At 41.0% G+C, this 22,960-nt stretch overlaps 1 protein-coding gene across 5 annotated transcripts in view; it reads left to right on the top strand.

The window, feature by feature from the left end:
* The window catches only part of tcf4 (transcription factor 4), a 148,555-nt gene that overhangs the window by 18,668 nt on the left and 106,927 nt on the right, over positions 1-22,960 (top strand). For all 5 annotated transcript variants that reach the window (XM_028417384.1, XM_028417383.1, XM_028417386.1 and 2 more), the window contains 2 exons: positions 22,341-22,396; positions 22,798-22,873. In XM_028417384.1, coding sequence (XP_028273185.1) covers positions 22,341-22,396; positions 22,798-22,873 — 132 coding nt within the window. The remainder of the gene's footprint in view (positions 1-22,340; positions 22,397-22,797; positions 22,874-22,960) is intronic.

Raw genomic sequence — 22,960 nt, 5'->3', positions numbered from 1 at the left:
GTGTAGGGGTATATAAACAATAAATCAATTAATTGCACGATAAATTAAATGGGCTCGATAAGTTTTTCGGCCGCGATAAATTACATTTGCATGCTGGTTTGTTTTCCTCTCTTTCTCTCTCTCTCCCTCTCGCTGCCAAAGAGACTGGATGACAAAAGGCGTCACTCCGGTGCGTCGTAGTGTATAAAGGCCATCGGACTTTATATGGCCCGCGGCTTCTGTCTTAAAATGTGTCTAATCAACAGGTAGTTCTTAGTTTTTTTAACTCATTGTGTGACGTTTACGGGATGTTCTGAGCAGACCACGGTCAGCTCGCTGTCTGCGTCGCCACGGTGCGTCACAGTGCTGCAGGGCTTGGACGTTACAGCAACACAGAGAGCTGTGAAGCTGCTCAACACCGTTTCAACACTGTGCCACAATTCACCGCGACACTAAACATGCTCATGTATAGAACCTGCTCTCAGAGAGAGTCCGCGTTGTACGAGTGAAGTTCTGCCTTCTCACTGGCGGCACTCGCTGCAGCGCCACCCAGTCTAGTTCTCTTTCCCAGTCCTCTTGTGCCATCTCTGCTGTCAGTTTCTATGTGTTTCTGTCTACATGGTGGCGTTTGTAAAATTCACTGCAGCTGTCTGCAGCGGCCTGATGCGCGTACACACATGCAAACGCAAACGCGTGCGCACACAAGCACATATGCATACAGGTGGGCCTTTCCAGTGTTAAATGTTCTTTAGAAATTAAAGTTTATTGATCTTATGGAGAATCTTGAAAGTATCGGATCGGGACTCGGTATCGGCAGATACTCAAAATCAAATGACTCGGACTCAAAGGCAAAAAAAACCTGATCGGGACATCCCTACTGCTCACCATTTTTAACCTTGCTTCTTCACTTGTGTGTTTTTGTTGCTTGAAGGCTGTTTTTAAATATCCCCAGTTGCTTATAAGAGTGCATTCTAAGAGCACAGCTGTATATTCACGAACAGCTTTTCCTCTTTAAACAAGCTGTATATATGTCTTGGGATCAGCATCTGATTAAACACACAGTAAAGATGTACATATAAGGAACTCTGGAGGTTTTTTTGTTGTTTTTCTACTGTTGTAACTCTTTTAGACAGAAGCCTCTGGGTGCGGCCAGAGGTTTGCGTATTTAGAACTGAGGAAGCAGAACTAATTGCTTGAGTAACCCCATAAGAGGTTCAGAAGTTTGTCTCTTTAGCATGTGTGTGGGATTGTCAATATGCACAGTATGAGTAAAATGAGTTTATACCAGTTTGTGTTTCAGCTGTGAAATTTGATTAAGACCACCTTATACATTCATCATACCTCTCTGAAAGAAAAAAAGTTTACTCCATGTTTTGGAAGCAGGAATCTGGAACAAAGATCCATAAATCTTTACGTGGCTGTACTTTTCAGAAAACAGACGCTCCACTCCCTGTTTCCTCAATAAACTATTTCCTTCACTGAGTGCCTGTTAGAGCTTTGGATTCTTTACCTTTTCTGGTGAAAAGGATGTACCCACAATCTCAGATGTAAAAACCATATTCAGCCCTCGCTTGAACTCCGATAAAGGAGAAGAAGTGAAGAAGAATATGCAATAACACAAATACAAAAAAGCTTGGGTTGATATCAAAACCGGAGGTTTGAGTTTAGATCTATGGAATTAGTAAAAAAAAAAAAAAATACCCCTGTAATATAAAAAGAAACCATCTAATTTATTTAACACAGTGTCCTGTCTTGGTGCTAAGCTAAGCTAGATTATTTTACATGGATTTGCTCACATTGATGCTGAATGATAAGACCTGGTCACAGTCTGTGTTCCAGTTCACCCCATATGTGTTGGCTAAGTTAAGGGAGGCCATTCATGCTCAACTGGGAAATCAGTTTCCTTATTAATTGAGGTATGTGCTACAAATTCTATTGAAATTATTATTACTGTCATATCAATCATAAGATGAAATTGTGGGGGTAAAATCTTGGAAAGGCCACAGACAGTAAAGAAAGTGTACACATACTTTTGCTCAAACAGTGCATTCACCTGGCATGCCTCAAATTTTCAACACATTTTAAAGTGTGTGTGTGTGTATGTGTATGAGAGAGAGCGTGAGATACAGTGTGAGCTTCATGTGCACAGAAGGTCTCATTTGGCAGCTTGTCTGTAAGAATGTAACCTGAGACCCCCCCCCACCCCAACACACACACACACTCACTCATAGGCGTTCCCACAATACCTCTCTCTCTCTCTCTCTCTCTCTCTCTCTCTCTCTCTCTCTCCCCCTCTCAGATGTAAGCCTTTTGTATGCCCTCGGCCCCCCCCCCCTCCTCAGTCGTTGCAGGTGTTCATCATGAGGCAATAAAACAAGTAGTGACTGTTCTCTGGCCCAAACACGGCCCATGCTCACACGGCTGCAGACCCTGCTCCGCATTTACTCAGCTCTTTCTAATTTGTAGCTCTGCATGCAGTTGCTCTGGCAGCCATCTTGCATATATATTCTGTTTGTAAGGCCTCTGTGCAAGGTCATTACTGCTGGTGTCAGTCTAATCTTGAGGTGCAAGGTGTTTATGTTAAAAGGTGAAAAAAGTGATGCACAGTTTATGAGCGATTTTTTTTTAATTTTTTGATTATGGCAGTTCTGCGAAGCTGCTATTGAGGCAATGTTGTTTAAGCACATGAGAAGCTTGCACAATACACAAGGTGCAGGTAATGGGATTGTCATGATCTTTGCAGGTTATTTCATAAATGCACTAAAAAAAGTATGGAATGAATCTGAAAATGAGACCAGATTATTGCGATTCTCTCACGTCATCCTTTGGGAAACATGATTATCTGGACCTAATTTCATGGCTATTGATTACTGGGACTTTATGATGGTACCACAGGGAAAGTCAGTTAAGGTCTACATAGTATCTCTGCACAGTTTACTGGTAACTCTTCCAGTAGTTGTATTTATATATCATTTATATCATAATTATATCATTTATTGATTGTCAGTCAATATATTTTATGAGTATTTATGAGTATTTTATGAGTATTATTTTTGTGGTGGACAAGCCATGCTTGAGAAAAGAAAACATGGACATAATATGGAACAAGGGAACAACCACAGTTTAAGATACCACAGGTTAGAATGGGTTGGTAATGTGTAGTTCATTAAGCCCCTGAGAGTGTGAATGGCTGAGAAACCTGGTCTGCAAGTCAAACTGAAACTCAATGCTTTATTTAAATGCTAAAGATTTACAGGAATGTGCTGTACTTATGGTATACATCCTGCTGCTGGTTATATTTGTTGTTTCCTCAAATGTCTTTCAACCTTATATAACTGTTTCCAGTGTGTGTGTGTGTTGTGAGTGGGTTTTTGTGATGTGTGATGTGTGTGTGTGAGAGAGATGTGCAGACCAGACCGCTTTGTTTTAATAGTAATAATGTGAAATGTGAAGCAACAGGGTCCTGTTCTGTGTTAGCATAATGACTTTAGTGATCAAGCCTGACAGCCGCACACACACACACGCACACACAGACACACATGTGTATCACCAAACACAACTTTTGTCATCTGTGTGGCAACTTTATTTTTGCCCCTGTCAGAGTTGCTGCTTCTTCTCCTCCTCCTCCTTCTTTCTGAGTAGATTCTCACTTATCACAACAGGATCCTGCCATCTATTGTTACTGTGGCTCTGCCTGTAGCATGTGTACATGTATGCTAATGAATGGATGCGTCAAACCAAGATGGCTCCCACTAATTTAAATAAAATCTGTCCTTCCTTTTCAAGACAACCTAGAAGTTCTTTGTCCTTGTCCTCCTGTCCTCAACCTGTCACATGCAGTTACCATCTATGAGGTTAAGCTCAGTTAAAAACCTTCAAGAGGACCAGCGGCCTGTTTGAAACTTAATTCTGTTTTGTCTTTTAGATGATCGCAGTTGTTGTCGTTTTAAACACACACACACGCACTCACACGGACATGCTTTAATGTGTTTAGAGAGCAGCAGAGCTCTCCTTCCTGCGTGCCCAGACATGTATTATGTGGTTTTCAAAGGGGAAGCCTTCACTTTAGTGTGTGTGTGTGAGTGGGTGTGGGTGTTTTCTTGAGATCAATGCAGTTATAGAGTGCAGCAGCTTTTTGGCTCCGCACGCACACAAACACACACAGACACACACACACACACTCTGCAGTGAGGCCTGTTCTAAGTCAAGTGTCACGCTTTGCCCTTCTGACATCTGGTCCCTGAAACCTCTGGAGTCCCTGGTGTGTGTGTGTGTGTGTGTGTGTGTGTGTGTGTGCGTGCTGCAGTGCATGTGCATGTCTGGGTTTGATTAACTAACCATTCCGTCTGTGTGACAGACTCTGCCAATACACTTGTACTTATTGTAAACCAACCTCCTCCCTCTCCTGAGCGTGCAGCGCTGCTGCTGCACAGCCACAGGAGGAACTTTCGGAAAACTTTAATGTGTTTACCATAAAGCAGCTTCCCCCTCTGAATTTAATCTTTCTCATAATACACTGAAGAATCTTTTTTTTGTGATCCTTTTTAGCAGTTTTATTTTGTCATTTGGAAACACATGGCCTGCACACGGCTTCCAACTGTGTCTGCTACACCTAAACATCTCACAGGAAATCTTAGCAGCAAGCTAGCAACTGTTTTCAATGTGGAGCTGTTGAGTTGTGAGGCTCATCGTGTTAGCGTTTCATCTTTATTAACAAAGAAACTCATGTCTCTCTAACAACACTAGGTAGGTTTATGTTGTTACTCTTTGACAGATTGACACCGGTACCCATTGCATAAAAGCCAGGATGAATCCCCCTGAGGGCTGCTGTTTACTGGGATTAATGGTAAAGGCTGGAAAGTACTGTAAGGCTGTGTTCATTGCCTCTCCACACATCGCTGTTTTACTCACAATCAGGACCCAAACAAACAAAAAAAAGCCTGGGGATTATTCCTGCAGCTCTCTTTCTCACTGTGGATATTTTAAAAATAACTGGAGCCCAGTGAAATAACAGCAGGCTCTCAGAGGATGAAAAACTCTCTCTCTCTCTCACACACACACACACACACACACGTGTAGCATGTTAAGTGTGAATTAATTGGATTGCTGCTGTTTTCAGCCACACTTTATGCATCTCATCTGTGGTCGGATGTGGAGTTTGGTTTGCAACAATACAAATTGGCCTGATGGCAAACAAACTGGAGCAAATTAGCACTGAAAATGTTTACCTGTTTCCTTAACAAGCTGCATTTTCCCTCTGCTGAGGCTGCCGCCGATTCTCTCTGCAGACTCTAACACACTAAACTGTGTCGTCCCCCGAGTGCTCCAATAGTTTACTTACTACACCTCTGGAACAAGTACCAGTGATGGGCTGTGTTTTTATTTATTTTTTTATAAGGAAAACACCAGATAAGATCCAAATGATTTAGCAAAGTGGGACATTTCAATCTTATAGTAATTTCTGTCTTTTTTGTAAAGCTGAATAATGATTTGAAGTCTTTAAATTCTTTCCTTTTGTAGACTTTCTATCTATAATTGCAAATATCAGGATTTTGTTTCATTGTCTTACTATATAAGTGTTAGTTTTCTTTTAAATGTCATAATTCCTGGTGGTTTCACACACCACTATGTATGGAATGATGTGCCAGAAACCAGTGATTGCATCTGTCTATGGGTGGCTGTCACAAACTAACTTCAATCAATCAAGTATCTTTTCACTGTTAAAGTGATGTCACATGGCAACAGCTGTAATATGCTGATAAATCATAGTTATAAACAGTTGCTGTGGTTTTGGTGGAGTTGAGTCATGTCAAGCAATTAAGGTCAAGAAATGTGTCAGATGACAAGTTTCCGCCAGCTTGGTAAGAGCATGTACGTACATCCTGTTTCTCTTCATGTCACTGCTATGTGAAACTTGGAGGACATTTGCATTTTCCTATAGCATATCTATTAATGCACACATGTGGGCTGTGGGTCAAATTTCCTGTATCGTTTCACCTCTGAATCAAAACTGACAAAAGGCAGTCGAACTATTTTTGGCTAGTTAGAACTATTATTTTTGTTCACTGGCTAATTATGCAGAAAGGTGAATACTTTGCCTTTACTGTCAGGAAGCTGATAAAATAAATGGCATGGCATGTTTGTTTGCTTTCCATATTCATTTTGTTAAAGGTGCTTCATATCCATAGCGCCATTGCAGTATACTTGACAATTAATTGATTTAAATGAGTGGGTTCAATTATATTTATGCCTTATTTTACAGTCTTTATTTGGCAAATTTCATTCAAAACCACTTAGAAGAAGAAGTTCCCATGAAATGTTCTCTGTTTTGCTTCCGTACTGTGGTTGATGTGAAATAAGTTGGGGGGTTTCAGGACGTCCCAGGAGTCCTTCAGGGGTTTCTAAGGGACTGCTGGGCCTAAAAAAAGAGGAACAAACTCTTTCGAGATTAAGGAAAAGGTGGTCACTCTGTATATTTAAACCACAGGTTTCAGTCATCTCACTGTCAGCAAAGATAACGGATCTGATTCTAGAGATGGAAGGATCAGAGAGGAAAGTCCGTGGAGGGTGAAGAAGAAAAAAATGAATGAAAGGTGGATGCAGAGGGACAGCCTGTTCTCACTGTGGGGGGAGAAAAGAGAACGCTGTCTCTGTCTCTCTGTCTGTCTTGCCATTAAATTTCACAAATTAAAGTGGTATTATCTTGAAATATTTAAAGGTTAGATGAATGTCGATAATGGATCTCGACAGCCATTAAGCTGTAATTGCTCTCTAATGTAGTTAGTGAAAGACATGGGATACAATTTTGCAGCAAAACACAGAGGGGGAGAAAACGGGAGTGAGAGAGAAGGGGGGAGAAAGAGGCTGGTTTTTATTTATTGATTTTAGTCACAGCCTCTGATTTAAACCAGAGCTGTTATTCTCTGCATTAAGTCTTAATAAGGCAAAAACAGAGCATGATTAACTATTCAGGGAGTGAGAGAGAGAGAGAGAGAGAGAGAGAGAGAGGGAGAGAGAGAGGGTGGGAGACATAGACAGGGAGTTAAAGAAAGAGAGGGTGGGGGTTAGAGAGACAAATACAGAATGTGAGAAAGGCAGAGACATTCAGAAGCAGAGATTTTAACACCAGGCAGATGTAATTTTTCACAGGTTACTTCTAAATGTGCTATTTCAAAATAAAAGTGTACTTGCCTGCAAAAATAACTTATGTTTTGTTATGGTTATTATCATGTGGCCCATAATAAAGCCGCAGGCTAATCTAAATGAAAACAAATTAATAACCGCACACACACAGGTGGCTGCAAAGTAAATCACTCATAAGTCTATATATTTAAGATATAACATCATATTTATTTCCCTTCAATGCTACATTATGGTTCATAGTCGTGCTTGTACACCTTGAACTTTGGGAGTTTCTCGGTGGATTTATCTGCTGTGTGAGGAGGCTCAGGGTGTTTCAGACACAGTGACAGGTCAGGACGTGTGTTACTGTGTCAGCACCTGATCTCATTTCTCCTACAATGTACACGCAGGCTTATGCTGTCCATGAACGCCACATTTGTTGTCCCACTCCTCAACAAGTACAGAGAGACTGAGAGAATGTCTGCAGGCGTTATGTGTGTGTGTGTGTTGTGTTTCTTGCTGTGTGTGTGGGGACTGTTTCGGTCTGAGCGTGTGTCACTGTATGTGTGTGTGTGTGTGCCTGCAGCCTTGCACCGAATGGAGACATGCTAACTTGTTAGCAGCTTCTCACTCCTCGCTTCCAGAAAAGGAGGTGCTATCCAGGTGGCAATACCAACGATGCACCTCTCCCAAGTTGGCGTCGCCATTGGTAACAAACTCATCGAGGGGGGAGGAAACAGGGAATTTGCATTTGAAAGGCGGGGCTCAAGCTTAAGTTTATTAAAAGTTAATGCTGTGTTGTTGTCACATTCACATTGAGTAGCAGCTGTCGCTCTGCCAGCTTTATGAATTGGTATGTGTGAATGACCCGTTACACACTTGTCTCTCAATGGGAGTAAATCCCTGACTGTGTGACGGATTTGGCGTCTGACCTCACATAGATGGAATGACATGTCCGGTAATCATGTGTTGGTGAAATATTTTCTTCTGTCCCCATGGTTTTGGGCATGCAGGGTAATAAGAGGGGAGAGGAGGAGGTACCGTTTCTCCCTCTTCACGTCTCTGTTGACAGACTTTTAAATAATTACTGGAAAAGAGAAACAGACAAACACATTAGTTTCAGTCTCACTTAAAATCATTGTGCGTGCACGCAACACTAAGCAGAGCCTGTCTTTCTCTATGTCTTTGCGCATTTAATATTTTTTGATGATCAGTAGGAAAATTCAGTCATTACAATAGCTCTTATAAGTTAAGGATTGACTGAAAATCAATCAACAGACAACATTTCTGATCAATGGATCATTAATGATCATGGTAAAATGTTCCTGGTTACAGCCTTTTAAATGAGCTGGGATATCTCCACTTGGACTCACAAGAGTCTGCCTACTACTTTTAACTTGCTGTTAGGTAAACTAAAAACATAAAGGTCAGATCTCTGACTCATTCACCGTGTCCATGAGCATTAACATTCCTGTCAAATTGTTATTGAGCAACTCTGTTATGAACTTTCTTTACCTGTAAAAGGCGACACTTACTACGTTTACACTGCACTAAAACTCAGCAAAGACACCATGTATGCCATGTAAACACCATTTTCTAATTACCATAAGCCGGTTAAGGTCATATTCAGAGTAAGCCATAATCAAACTAAGACATGTGGAGTAAGTAGATCTTAGTCAGCCTTAATTGTAATATAGCAGTTTCCAATGGCTAGGGGTTTGTTGAATGAGCCTCACAACATGCAGCAATATTCTCTCCAGTCTGCATTAGTACTATTTGCTAAAGACTGCTGACCTTCACCCCGGTTCTCGGCTAGATTCTAGTCTTATGGTACTTTTTATGATTTCCTCACTCAGTTTACAGTCAGTTTCTCATGTGAATGAGACTGCGGGTTGTCAATAAGAAACCATGAAAAATGGATAAATAAAAACATAAAAAACATGACACACCTTATATGGCATGGGTATTTGTGGTTTGTTTAGGAAATTATCTGGTTGACATGCTGCAATGCATGTAAACACATCAATCAGAATACTTCCTAAACCCAAATATGGACAAAAAAACAACATATGGTTTGCATTAAACTTTTCTGTATTTGTAATTTCTTGTCTTTTATCCATAGAGCCCAGGTTCCCATCAGCTGCATTGTGTTTACTAAGTAGCACATGTTGGTGTGCTAATACAAAGACTTAACTGGGATCACAAGTGACCATTTTACCTGATAAATTTGAGCACATTAGCATGTTAGCTTAAAAACCTTGCAGCTTTCATCTTTACCCGATGTTATTTTTTTCACTTGAGAACAAAGTATTATTTTCACAGATATGATTTTCTGTGATCGACTGATGAGTCAAACAAAGTTGTTGGTCCGTTCTTGCTTCATTTCGTGCAGATCTGCATCTCTTTTGTATCCTAGGGTTATGTCCTACATTTACAGAGGGTCGTGCCTGTGTCTGATTTCTCAGTAAACAGCTGCTAATGCTGCGTTGGTTGAGTTTCAATGGTCATATATTATTAGCAGGTTGAATGTAGAATCAGAGCTGATAGAATTCACCTGAGTCCTGCTCTCACTTCCCCATCACCACCACAAACCAACTTCTACATAAGAAATGCACCGTGCTCTTCCTGTTCAGGTGTGTGTGTGGTTGGTGTGTGAAGCTATTTTTAATTCCATCCCAACCGCAAAGATTCACAACACCCAAATTTATCATGTCAGACTGTGGCAGCCATTGCAGTTGCAGCACATTTTTCTGGACCACAGTCTGACTGCTGCTTTAGTCTGCCATGCAATATTCAGAAAAAAATGTAAGTTCACATTTAAAATGTCAAACCTCAGACAAAGCAGTGGATATAGCAGAAATATAAATATATAGTTAACAGAACACCATATCCAGCAGCACAGAGGGCACATCTGGGTGAGAGAGGGTAGAAGAGTACATGCAACACAGTGCTGTTTCAGTGGTTTGTAACTTCTGTCCTCTCCTGTCTCTCTCCTCTCCTTATCAGCTTCAGCTGTCTCTTCCTAAACTTCACCTGCTGCTTTGGTAGCACACTGAGAATATATTTCCATAATTATCTGAATAAAAGGAGCAAACGTACTGCGTTGGAGTTTAAGAATGAAAATGAAAGTCGTCCAGTTACAGGAGCAGTGGTATTGATTAGCAGCTATGTGCATCAGAGACTGAGTATGAACTGAGGAAGACTGAGGAAGACCTGATAGCAGATGAAGTCCAATAATTAACTAGCTGGATAAGTTAGTTGTTGAAGGTTATGTTTTCTTATACTATATGTGTTGTCATACTGCTGTTGGTTAGCAATAATCCAATTGTGGTGTTTTATTTTGAAAATCATTTGGATTCTCTGCTGTTCTGGTGCCTGACTTCCTCTCTGTCCAATTTGGTTGGTGCAGATTGACAAGACTTGGTGCAACAGAGCGCCAAAACAGACTATGTGCAGAGATGTGCATATGTTCTTTGCAGAGCAGAGTAGAGGGTTGCTTCTGAAACACAGTGCTGCGCGTCAGATGGGGCCACACGTATTGAGTCGTGTGGCGGCGATCAACAGCGGGTGGCATGGCACAGCTGGAACACACCGCAAATGTGCCCGGTGGGGTCATTCTCGTGAGCCCAATATTGTGTGTCTTCTCCCCTTTGTTAGCTGAATGCATCACCATGTCAGTAATAAGTAATGAACTGTCCTGTTCAGTAGCACCTCTGTGAGCATCACATAAATCAGACAATCCATGTGCGAACTTGCTTCAGATCACCAAAAGTGTAACCAAAGCTTATTATTCATTTCTTTGTTTTGTCCAAGAAGGACACATTTATTTAAAACAACAGGCTAAAGTCGGCTTAAACATCCATATGAAGCAGGAGAACCATGTAGTCGTTTCTAAATCCACCCTAGAACAGAGACTTCAGCTTGTAAAGGTTATTAAATTGACCTAATTTCTCTCTTATCCCTTGAAAAAAAAAAGAGCCGCTGATCCTCTTCACATTTCTCTCTGCCATGTGTTTCATAAAAAAAAAAAAAACGTTTGTTTTCCAGCGGCTGAGTTCTTATTTTTGGAGTGATCCTCGCCGTTTCCTTGGAGGTATCAGCGGGAGGAGCGTGACTGGAGGACGAGAGCAGAGGAAGAGCTGATAGGAGTCGAACCCCTCTGGCTCAGCGCTCAGTCATGTTTACACTTGACGACAGGATGCCATGGAAAAAAAAAAAAGAGAAGAGAAGCGGAAGATAAAAGAAAGTGAAGAGAGCGAGGGAAAGATGAAGGGAGAAGGAGAGGGAGGAGCAGAGAGAGAGGGGAGAGGGAGGCGAGAGCTAGGACAAGAAAGGAAGAGAGGGAAAAAATGAAAAGAGGAAAGGTTGTTTTTAGTGTTAATGAAATCAGATAAAGGTGTGATGCAGGTTGTACACTGCCATTGATACATTTCACTATAAAGTTTCCTTTGAAGCCTTACTCAGATTAAAAAAAATGGTTTGACCTCGTAATGGCTCAAATTTAGCAGAGAAGAGGAAATAATTTTATAGTATGATATACAAACCTGTGTGATGCCCCTAAACAGCCCAAATCTGAGTGATGATGCTGTCAGCCTACCACTACAATATACATAGAAGGACTAGTTTATAGTAGTCCACAATCACACCAACACTAACTACCTGCCTAACTGGCCCACCTAAAGGGGCAAAGGGGACAACTGACCCAGTATACATATGGCCACATGTGCATAGCACAATCATAGATGTTGTTTGCAAACCGAGCAACACAACACAGCATGCAGATGTGCAATTTTTGAAACAAGCGTTTAAATGCACATCAGTCAGGTGTATGATAGTCTGCAGTGAATCTTGTGAATCTCCCTCCCTGCCAGTTACGTTTCCCAGAAGCAGGAGCCTTGCTTCGTAAGTCTGTCTGCTTAGTAAGATGTGCACTGATACACATCTACATGTATATAGCAAGTTCTCCTGCCCAGGGGAGGGCGTGTGCCTCATTCTGTAGAAATCACAACAGTAATTCATGGATAGCTCAAGATGGAAACACCCTGTTAGCTCTGAGTGTGGAATTAGCCGTTAGCACAAGTGACCTACTCTCAGACAACAGGAGGTTTAGAAGTTGAAAGAATGGCTTGATCCAAACTTTACTTTGAAGTTTGGAAATGCTGCCACTTATTGCACTTCAAATGTTTTTGTGAAAAGAGTAGGACCTCTTTAAAATCCAGCTTAGTCAGCTGTTGTTGCACATTGAAACTTTGCAAAGTCTGATGCTGGACTTAAGAAGCAGGAGAGAAATAGAAAAACTGTCTGACTGCCAGACTGGGTTTTTGTGTGTGTGTGTAGGCATACCTTCAGGATTCTGACATGGCTTTCCACCATTCGCCTGGCATGCAAACTTTGATTGATTGTGTCCCCCTTTAGCTGCTGCTAGTGTGCCGACTTCTTTTGGGCATTTGAGCCAGCAACCTTTGAAGCCAAGTGGAAAGCTTTGGCACCAAGCCTTAAGAGCCCGTTTGTGAACTGCAGTTCACTCCACAGCCTGTAGGGGTTGGCTGCAAAAGAGAGTCAATTTGCAAATTTACAGTAGAAATAAACAAGTTTACAGTCTGGTACAGAAAAACAGTTTTGATCACTATTGAAACTGTATAGAGGGATAATTTTTGTACAACTCATAGATCATTTTAATTATAGAAGGACCTACATTTTTACATATTGATGGCCATGATGGCCTTGAGTGATAGGCAGGTGCAAACTTCCTGTTCCTGCGACTAACCGCCTGCCTTAGCTCTGCTCACGTTCCACCTCTTAGCCTGTATTTGGAGTTCAGGCAGTGTGATGGCTGTCCAGACATATATATGGGTAAAGTCCCAGAAGCTTCATCCATACTGATTAATCATCATCCTGTTTATCTTTACTGATCAGTCCCTGCACACACCACAAAGCCTGACAGTTAATAATCAGTGCAATTTGGTGAAATCATTGCTGCATTAGCCCATAGAATTTATGCTTTTTTACCAAATTTTAGTAAAAATAAAACCCTTAAAATAGGTTGATCCTTTTTTTGTATCCTCATCAGTAAAATAAAACACATCAACGTGCATGTGTGTTTATGAATGAATGCAGTAACTGCCTGTTGATAGAAAAAACAGATAGCCGTGATAGAAAGTGAGGAAAACAGAGTTTGAGCGCTGTGTTTTTTTATTTTGTCGGCTAATTAAAAGCAGATGTCAGGGTACAAATCTCTGAGCTAGTTTAACGCAGCACCACTGTTTCTTCATTTACTTTGCAGGCCTCTCTGCACTTGTTGAGAGACCATTTCGCTTCTCCTCATCCAACCCACTGGACTTTCTCCAGTTTCAAAAAAACAAAAAAAAAAATCTCTGCTCTCCCCCTCCCATCTCTCTCACTCCTCAGTCTTTCTGTATGATTAAGCTCACTCATCCCTCTGCTTGCATTAGCTCTAAGCTGGCAGGTGTCTGTGAGATAGAGTTTTTATAAAGCCAACAAACACAAAAACCTCCACTGAGAGAAAGAAGCCTTAATTGAATTGTCAGACACAAATCTACCCAGAGACTCGGTTTGACAAAAACTCATCCGAAACACTGCCTGTCTGTCTCGCTGTCAGAGTGCCTGTCTTGCTGCTGCATTGTCTGGCTGTGTGCGGTGTGCGTGTGCTCAAAGGGAATCCAGACACCACTAGATAAAAAATGCAGCATGACGCAGGTGTTATTTGAGAATGTTCAATTTATATTTTAGGATGAAAGACTCCTAAAACTTTGCGTTGATTCCCTGTCACGTTAATTGTTATAAGGGGCATGAAGGCTCATTAACTCGGTTCATTTCAGCACCAAATTAAAATGCACATGGATTTAAACTCTTGTAGTTTATTAGCAAACTCTAGCTAGTCTAGTCTGACGTAACCACAGTAGAATGCTGCAGTTGCAGTTGTGTTGTTTCTCACTAACACTTCATGTAGGAACCAAAACACAACAGGTATTTGAACCTATGCTGTGAAGCAAACAAATCTGCCAAACCAGTTCTTTGTGGTTTAGGGTGTTGTGAAGGGGCAAAAGTGTTTGTTTTGTTGGTTTTGTAGAAGCTAAGCAAACTTTTTAAGTCACGGAGATGCTGATTTCTGATTACCTTACTAAAACGGTATTTGGAGTTTGGTATTTTGTAGTCCATCAAACTTGGACTACAAACAAAATACCAAAGTCCACTTTGGTGGTCAAAAACTTCCAGGTGGAGCACCTGACCCAACATTTAGATGTATTACATAGAAACAGGACGGACCTAAACTGTCTTCGCCCTTTCCTTTGTTTTAAGAAACACAAGGCTCTTTATCATTGCTTGTATTGCATACAATAATTGTTTCCAAAAAATGATGAGTCATCAATACAACATTTAACCAAACATTTAACCAAAGTCCTGTCAGGTTTGTCAGGCTGACGTTTCAGCTGCTGGATTCAGTAGCAAACAATTAGCTTATCGTGAAACCATATGTTCGATTTGTGATCTCATGACATTTTGCATATATCCTCTATTTATAGATTTGTGTGTTACACAACATTTACCATATTAATTAGACATCTTATTGACTGTTTATTATGCCTGGATTACTTAAAAAAACTACATCCTCAAGATTGATGATAATAACTTTTTGAAACCATCTTGTCCCACATAATAACTCTGTGTGTCCATTGATTAAGAGAAGTGAAGCATGGGCAGAAAGTCGTAGGTGTGGTTTCTGCGTTTTGTTTCATGATTTCAACAGACACCTCAACCAATCAGTGATCAGTATCAAGGCTACATTGTAATTTGTGAAACATTTGAAGGCTTTTTTTTCATGGACTGGATGAGCAAAGTGAGACATCAAAAGAGCGAGCAGAGCTCCAGTCATCACGCCACCATCATGTCACTAATAAATCAGTAACCACTTCAATAAACCCTGTTTACTTTTTGAAATTCTGCTTACAACTAGTTTCCAGTCAGCTTTTGGCTCCATGCCTTCATCACATTGTTCTCACTTAGTCTTTATAAAAGTTTTGCTAACTCTGCTGCTTTTTTAGCTTCTGACCAGTTTGCACACAGATTTTTTTTTCTTTTTTTTGTGTGTGTGTGTGAGTTTCCTTTTGTTCGTGCGGTTGTGATGGTGTGTAGAGATCTAAGCCACAGTTGGCTCGGCTTCACATGGGTCTGTGTGGAGAGACGAGGGGGTTTGTCAAAGGAATCGCCCGTGCCGCTTATTCTTCCTCCACCACAGAGATGGAGGGAAAAAAAGCAAAACAAAACAAAACAAAAGGGAACGGCCTTCTTATCATCAATATTAATCTCTCTTTTTGGAAAGGCATCTGTAGGCTCTGAAGCTCGGCTGTCTTTAAAAAACACGCAACGCGGCTTATTCAAGAAAGCCGTGTTTGAACTTGCTAATGTTTTTTTTTTCTTTCTTACTTTTTCCATCTCTCTCTCCCTCCCTCCCTCCCTCCCTCTTTTTCTCTCCTGTCTTCATGAGCTATTCTCTCTCTTCATTTAGCGTGCCATTAGCTCTCCAAGCTGTTGTTTGTTTTCTTGCTTTAATGTGCTTTTTTTTAACAAAACAGCGGAAAAAAACAAGAAAAATAACAAGTGACTAAAATATAAAGCAGCTCCATTTTTTTCCTGTTATGTTGTATGTGTTGGTCGCTGTGACTTTATGTGGTTGCATAGTTTTGTCCATGTGTGTATGCATGCTTATGCTTATGGAAAACTGTGTGTCTGTGTTTGTGTGTGAGAGAGAGACAGAGACAGAGAGGGCAATGGCACTAAACCTACTTGGGTCCAGATGTTCTAATTATAGAACGGCTCTGCTGCCTAATGACAGGAAACGCTGGCCTCAGTGTGTGTGTGTTTGTGTGTGTGTGTGTGTGAGTGTAAGTTAGCTCTATGTGTGTCACCAAGAAGCATGAATGAAATTCTCGTCATTAACCCCTTGAACCCTGATTTCCTCCTTAAATTTTCCCCTCAAAAAAGCTATAAAGTTTGAGAAAACTATACATTTTCCATACATGGAGACCGGCATTGACCAATAGGCAGTGAGGATGACTTTCACTAGCAGCATGTGGTAATCCAACAGAGGGAGTGTTCTTACCTAATTCTTTCTTATTGGTTTGAATACACATTTCAAGTTACTCTAGTTCTCCACGTTAGCAGTATTAAGTGTGTTTGTGTTGTTTGTACACTGACGCTTAACTTGTAGCTTTTTTTAAAGTCCTTGGGTTATACAAAAGTACCTAATAGGGTTAGGTGATGGAATAAATCTATTATTGATTGTTTATAGGTGGGTGAGAAATTGAATAATTATAATGCCTTCCTGCTGGAAAATTCACATGAATAATAAACTGCAGTCAAACTGGCAGTTGGAGACCATGTACCTTGCACAGCTAAGTTGGTAGGGATGTTCATGGATAGTGTTTTCTGTAACCCCTCACCCTGACCTTAACCAACAAACCAAGTCTCTCTTCTAACCTAAACCTTAAACCTAACCAAAATCTAATTCTAACCTTTACCCTGAAACCAAGTCTTTACCCTCACACAGCCATTTCAAAAGGTCTTTAAAATGTTAGGAGTGGCCAAAATGTCCTCACAGCAACACTCAAACTTGTTTCCACCAAGATAGCTGTACAAGAGCACATACACAGGCATTTACACACACCCCCACCACCACAAATACATTGCCAATCGCCAGTTGATGGAGTGACAAATGGTGAGTTGGAAAGTTTTGGCATGCTGTCCAGCCCTTGTACCAACTGTGGGGTAGGGCTACATGAGAGCTGACCTGAAAACCACAGGACGTCCCTCAGTGCTGAATGGTCAGACTCAGTGTTTATGCTTTCGCGTGATAAAAAGCTAACAAAAGCAATACAAAGAGAACAAAGAAAAAAAGAAACAGTCATATATGTTATCCTGTGCGTCAGTGTATTGTATGGAAACACAAACACTGCACCAGTTGATTAAAGGGCCATTCTTGTAAACTAGTCCGCAAGCCCACCCACACTTCCTGCAGTCAAAACACCATCTATTGCTCGCTCTGGTCAGGTGATACGGTCAGTCAAGGTGGTTTGCAGAAAAACAAAAAAGAAAGTGGAGGAGCTGATTCCCAGTTAAATGTGGGAATTAGCAGATAGGGATAGGACGAGCTAGCGGAGAAGGTGGTGGAGCAGAGTTGGGGGTTGAGATGCCACGATGAGGTGAAGATGAAGGGACAAACGACTGCATAGCAGAATGACAATGCATTTAACGATCATGGACCAGAAAGAAGTGGCTAGATAAACATTAGAAAATGTTCAAAAGATATTGAAAAGGAAGCCAGCTCTGACAGCGTGTGAAACTAGAAGTGACAGAGATCACAGTTGCAGGTATATCCCAGGATACCACAGCTTGATAGAGACGTAACATAAGGGGACAGATGGTTCAGCTGTACTGTAATACTGTGACTCTTATCCATAGAGGACAGGCATTATTTCTTTTTAACTATAGAGCTGTTTTGTTCTTTCAAAAACACAACCTCTAGGTGTTTCCTGTCAACTTCATTTCTGAGTGGACGGATAGGACTTCTGACAGATGTTTACATCCTATGACATCTAAGAAAAACAAAAAACTAATCCATGCTGGAGATAGAGTCCTGTCTTCCATCTATTGAAGACTATAATTGTATCAGATGCATGTTGTTCAGTAGTCTTGACGATGGTCATCCTTGTCCTCTCCTCCCGTTGCTATGGTAACTAGATGTCAATAGATTTGGCATCTCCATCCTCATCTCCAACTGTCCCCCTGATCAGAGCTCTGTATCCACGGAGACTGAAGGAGAGGACTCTTTTTTTTCCAAGCTTTGTGATTGTGTTTATCAAAGTTCAGATGCAACAGCCATCTGCTGTCCTGCCTTGCTCAAAGGCACTGAAGGCAGGTCCAGAGAACGAGAGAGAGAGAAGAGGCTTTTGTTTATATAATCCTCAATACGGTTTCTTATGTTAAATGGGGGAAAGGAAGGAAAAGAAAAAGGGGCAAAGAAAATGAGGAGAGTCACAGCAGGAGGATGGATGGGGGGGAGGGATAAAACTGGAAGACGGGGAAAGACTTTGGGAAGAATCTGAGAAAAGGATCAAATTAAAGAAGAAGAAAAGAGATATTTGGAATGAATAAAAAAACAGACTCAACATTACAGCAGGGAAGACAAGAAGAGAGTGCACAAAACAGGACATGGTCCACTTCCTGAGGGTGATCATTACATCACTTCCTCTGCTTGCACGCACACACTAAAATGAGACAGTAAGAATTAAGAGTGTGATTACATCTCTGTATCTTCTCCTTTAAAGCTGCTTAATCTATCACAATCCCACTGTGTGCGCACATGTGTGTGCGTGTGTATGTGTAATTACACAGGATAACAACATGACTGTAACTCAGCGAAACATCCCTTTGCATTATATAAAATGAATTAGACCTTTGTGTCTCTGCTCTCCTCGTTGTTTGTTGCATCTTTTGTGCAACACACTGGAGATTACATTGTTGCATCACCCCTTCTCTTCTGATTTAAGGGGGCTGCATCTTTTGAGGGATGTGGACTGGTTAGACAGTGAAGGTGAACATAACATGAGGTCAATTTTTCAGTCCTTGAACCTCAGACTCCAGAGTGAAGCGTGTACCCCCACTGTCCCCAGCCTACCTCCTTACAAAGGCACTTTTGTAACTTGTCCCGTGATCGGATGATGTCAGGCAATACCTCCATGTACCTGCTGTATTATCAACCAAATTTGGTGTTTGGTTCAGCAATCTGAGTTACATCTCAGCTGCTGTTGTTACCCTGGGAAATGCTGTGTTTGAGACGTTCCCCGTTGGGGCGGTGTAAAACAGATTACACGGCAAACTTTGGCGGAATGAGCCTTGAGAGAGTCTTCAGTGAATATAAAGGTCAATCATCATCATCATCATCTTTTTCAGTAGTACAAACAAAGGGGGTTTCCATTTGCTGTTTTGTTTTTAGTTTATTTTTAGTTATACAGACATGAGGCAGGTTGATTTAAATAATAAAAAAAGCAATTTGTCTTGTAAGATTTCAGATTGCTTCGAAGAAATTATAAAACATCTCCCAGATGTGATGTCATTCAGGACTGTTTCTGATCACCACAACCTGTGTGACATGTGTATGTTGGAAAGGGGGGGTGCTGGAGACATTCAGGTAATTATAGAGTTTGGTCGCAGACCAGATGAGAACAGTGGGGCTATAGAGCTCACACAGGTGTGCACACACGCTTGATGTTCTCACAGCATGACCACTGTCCTCATTTCTGTCAATCAGAGACCATTTATTACAATCATCACATGTGTGTGTGTGTGTGTGTGTCCTCATGTGCCTGGTGATTTTTGCTTTATATACACAGCATGTTGTGAAATAAAAAGAACGGTCCTCATGGTGTATGGCTGTGGCTTTTCACCTGTATGAGCCAGTCAACTATAGACTCTCTCTCTAAACTCTTTTTGGCTTCATTAACCCTTTTATTAATACCAGTTAAGGAGAAAAATAGATGAGATGTTCAATAACATTTTTTGGATGCACCTGTTCAAACTAAATCAGCACAATGCATGTTGTATTGGATGCAGCATGATGATGATTTGGTTCTTATTGACAAAATCATTTTTTTCTACTGATATAAAAATAAACACTGAGAACAGGAAGTGGTGATAAACAGTATAATTACTGTAGTGACATGCTCTCCTTGGAGTGAATTCAGGGATTTTCCCCTTGTACAGTTAGAAAGTAAAAAGCAGAAAAAGCAGAAATGTGTTGTTGTATTTTGGCTGTTCCTCATTATGTTCCACCTGGTGTCATTACATGTGACAAAAGAACAGATATAATCATAAGTTTAGGAAACGTTTCACCAATTTTCCAGTGATTGAAAAAAACTGATGTTAGTCCTGTGATTTTACGGTAATAGCCAGAACAAATATTCAAATAATGCACAGACCTACAAACATTTACAAGATACTAATGCATTAAAAAAATAAGGGATTATTTTTTTTTTCTTTTTCTTATTTACTGCTCTTTATTTCGACAGAGTGGCTAAATGGTAGTACTCCAGTACAGGCCTGTTTTGTCCTCGATGATCACACACACACACAAACACACACGCGCACACAGGCTAACTGTATTAATAGGAGTCTGTTTTGTGTCAGGCAGGTCTTAATAGGATCAGTGTGAGAGACATGGGGCTGTCTGTCAGTCTAAGTTCATTAACTGATGATAGATAACCTGCACTGTGTTTGTGTGTGTGAGAGAGAGAGAGAGGGAAAGAGAGAGAGAGGTATGTATGTGTGCCTATAAGAGTGTGTTTCCCTGCTTGTGTGTAAATTCTCCCTCTCTCTTGTGTAATTTATAGCCCTCAATCGGAGGCCTTATCAGGTGCAGGACACATGGATGCCTCCTTCTCTCCTCCTTCTCCACATCTTTCAACTCCTGCACACCAACTTGTATTTTTCTCTCCTTCTTTTCCTCTTCTCCCTCTCATCCAATCTTACCTTCCTTCAGTATAGAAGAAGGAGAAGGAGGCTTCCTTTAATTGCAGTCCTCCTCATCCTCTTCCTCTCCATCCTGCCACTTCTCCTGCTTTTGGTCCAGCTCTCCTCAAACTTTTTTTTTCTCCAACCTTTAATTCATTTCCCCCCTCTGCTCCACTTCTGTGGACGGGCATTATTTGCACAGTTTGTGTTGCCAGTGCATGTTATTCTAACATGCATGTCTTTGGTATGTGGGATGAAGCCCAGGAGTATACCCAGAGAAAACCCACACAGGCAGGCCCGAGCCAGATTCCAATCAGGAACCTTTTTTTGCTGTGAGGCTGCTGTTCTAACACCCGCAACCCCATGCGACCTTCCCTCTAAAATCCGTTTCCAAAGTTTTACCTGAGATGATGAGGTGCATTTGACTTTTATCCTCTGTGTTAAGTTTGACCTTTGAGCATTCAGAGTCTCTGAGAAACTTCTCTGAAATCCCCAGATTTCTGTGTGTCCCCCTAAAATGATGGATTATTTAAATCCATTTTGAGCAAAATGATTTAATACATTTCCTAATGCAGTGATTGGATTGTTAGTGCTTTACACATTTCAATTTAACATTGTCCCTTTGTGCGTGTTTTTTTAATGTTGTATAATCTACATTTGTTTGTTCTTTGTTGTTTTATTCTACAAATACGTAGCCTAAAGGTACTTCCTGTAAAGGTAGCAACTTTTGGATTGATTCCACAAGGCTTTTTGTAACCGAACCAGTTTATGTCTGTTGCCCTCACACACACACATTCACAGAGATAAGCTGACATTCCAAATGACTCGACAATGAGTGTAAGCTCCTCACTATACACAGGCTGACACAATGGAGGGCCTATTGAAGAGAGATTTGTGCATTACAATGCGTGAGACGACTGTGAGTGTGCGCGTGCTGTATGAGAGACAACGTTCGCACATTTCACGCAACTTGGGTGAGCGGATCTACCTGCCATGTACAAAATAGACTCCTTCCTGTCTCAGGGACAGTGCTACAGCAGTAAAGTTACAGTGTTGAATGCCTGTCCGAGCTCTGATTTTCAGGTGGTCTACCATAAAGTTCGGTTACACACTTGTGTTGTATCTCTATCAACAACGATTCAGGTGATCCCTGACTTTGCATAGCACCATTATCAGGAACCGACTTGTCAAATGTGACATCCTGATCCAGTCTGATGACAGTAGGATTAGTGGTCTGTAGGAGGCTTAAAGGACTATTAAATTTTGCACAGACACATTAAAGGCTCTAATCATAATCGATAATATTTAATGACATGACGCACGGAGATATAAGGATTTATGCGACTGCAGTTGATTGTAGACACGGTACAGTAATAATATAAAGTGTTGTTAAGTACATGTTTGTGATGCAATATATTGATTATGCGAGCGATTAAAATGCAATTCTGGAGATGTTTTGCATGTCAAAAATAAATGCATTACTAGTTATTACTGTTGTGTGGAAAATAATCTTTAAAGGAGGTATTTTTCTGCTTGTTGGTTTCCTGTCTATCCCTGACTTCCTTTAACTTTCCAGTCTCCACATAAGGAAATGTGACTAAATGCTGTCCCCTAAAGTGACCCTAGACTCCTTGTAATGCTGTGTTGTTATTCGTCTCCTATAATTTAAGTATTAATATGTGCTCCTCTTTGTTTGTCCCTCTCTCGTGCAGATATGGAGGAGAGGACGGGTGCAGCATCATGGGCGAGTGGAAGCCGTTCTTCCAAGGTAACAAATGGCAACAACTGTTAGTATTAGAAATGAAATGTGACGCTTGTGGTCTCCAGGCAAATCTGTATGTAAAGATATGTACCGATACTGGTACAGTTTTTATTTCATTTTATTTATTTTTATTTGTTTGCTTTGTTTCAGAACAGATTTGATCAATATTGGCAGTTAATATTAAGCTGAATCTAAGGTATTCAAGGGCCCCTGGTAATAGGAAGTGATAACGGCCATTTACTGGGATGATGACATGGAAAGCAGGTGGCCCCTCTGCAGCTGTGTATGAAAAGAAACCTTGAAAGGCTATGATGAGGTCATGCCGCAGTATCTGTGTGTCTGCGACAGATGATGCTGTTAGTAAGGTGAAATAAGGAAATAATTGCATTCTCTGTCTCCCTCTCCAGAGTTATGCAGAAGGGTCTCAATACATGGCATCACACGACAGCCTCTCACCTCCGTACGCTAACTCCAGGCTAGCAGGTACAGTCCAATCTAAGTATATATATGTGTGTGTGTGTGTGTATGATTTTATAGTCTACTTCTTCCCTGCCATCAACTTTGGATTGC

Source organism: Parambassis ranga, chromosome 12 (genome assembly GCF_900634625.1).
Source record: "Parambassis ranga chromosome 12, fParRan2.1, whole genome shotgun sequence".
NCBI lineage: Eukaryota > Metazoa > Chordata > Actinopteri > Ambassidae > Parambassis > Parambassis ranga.
This window is presented reverse-complemented; position numbering and strand designations above follow the sequence as displayed.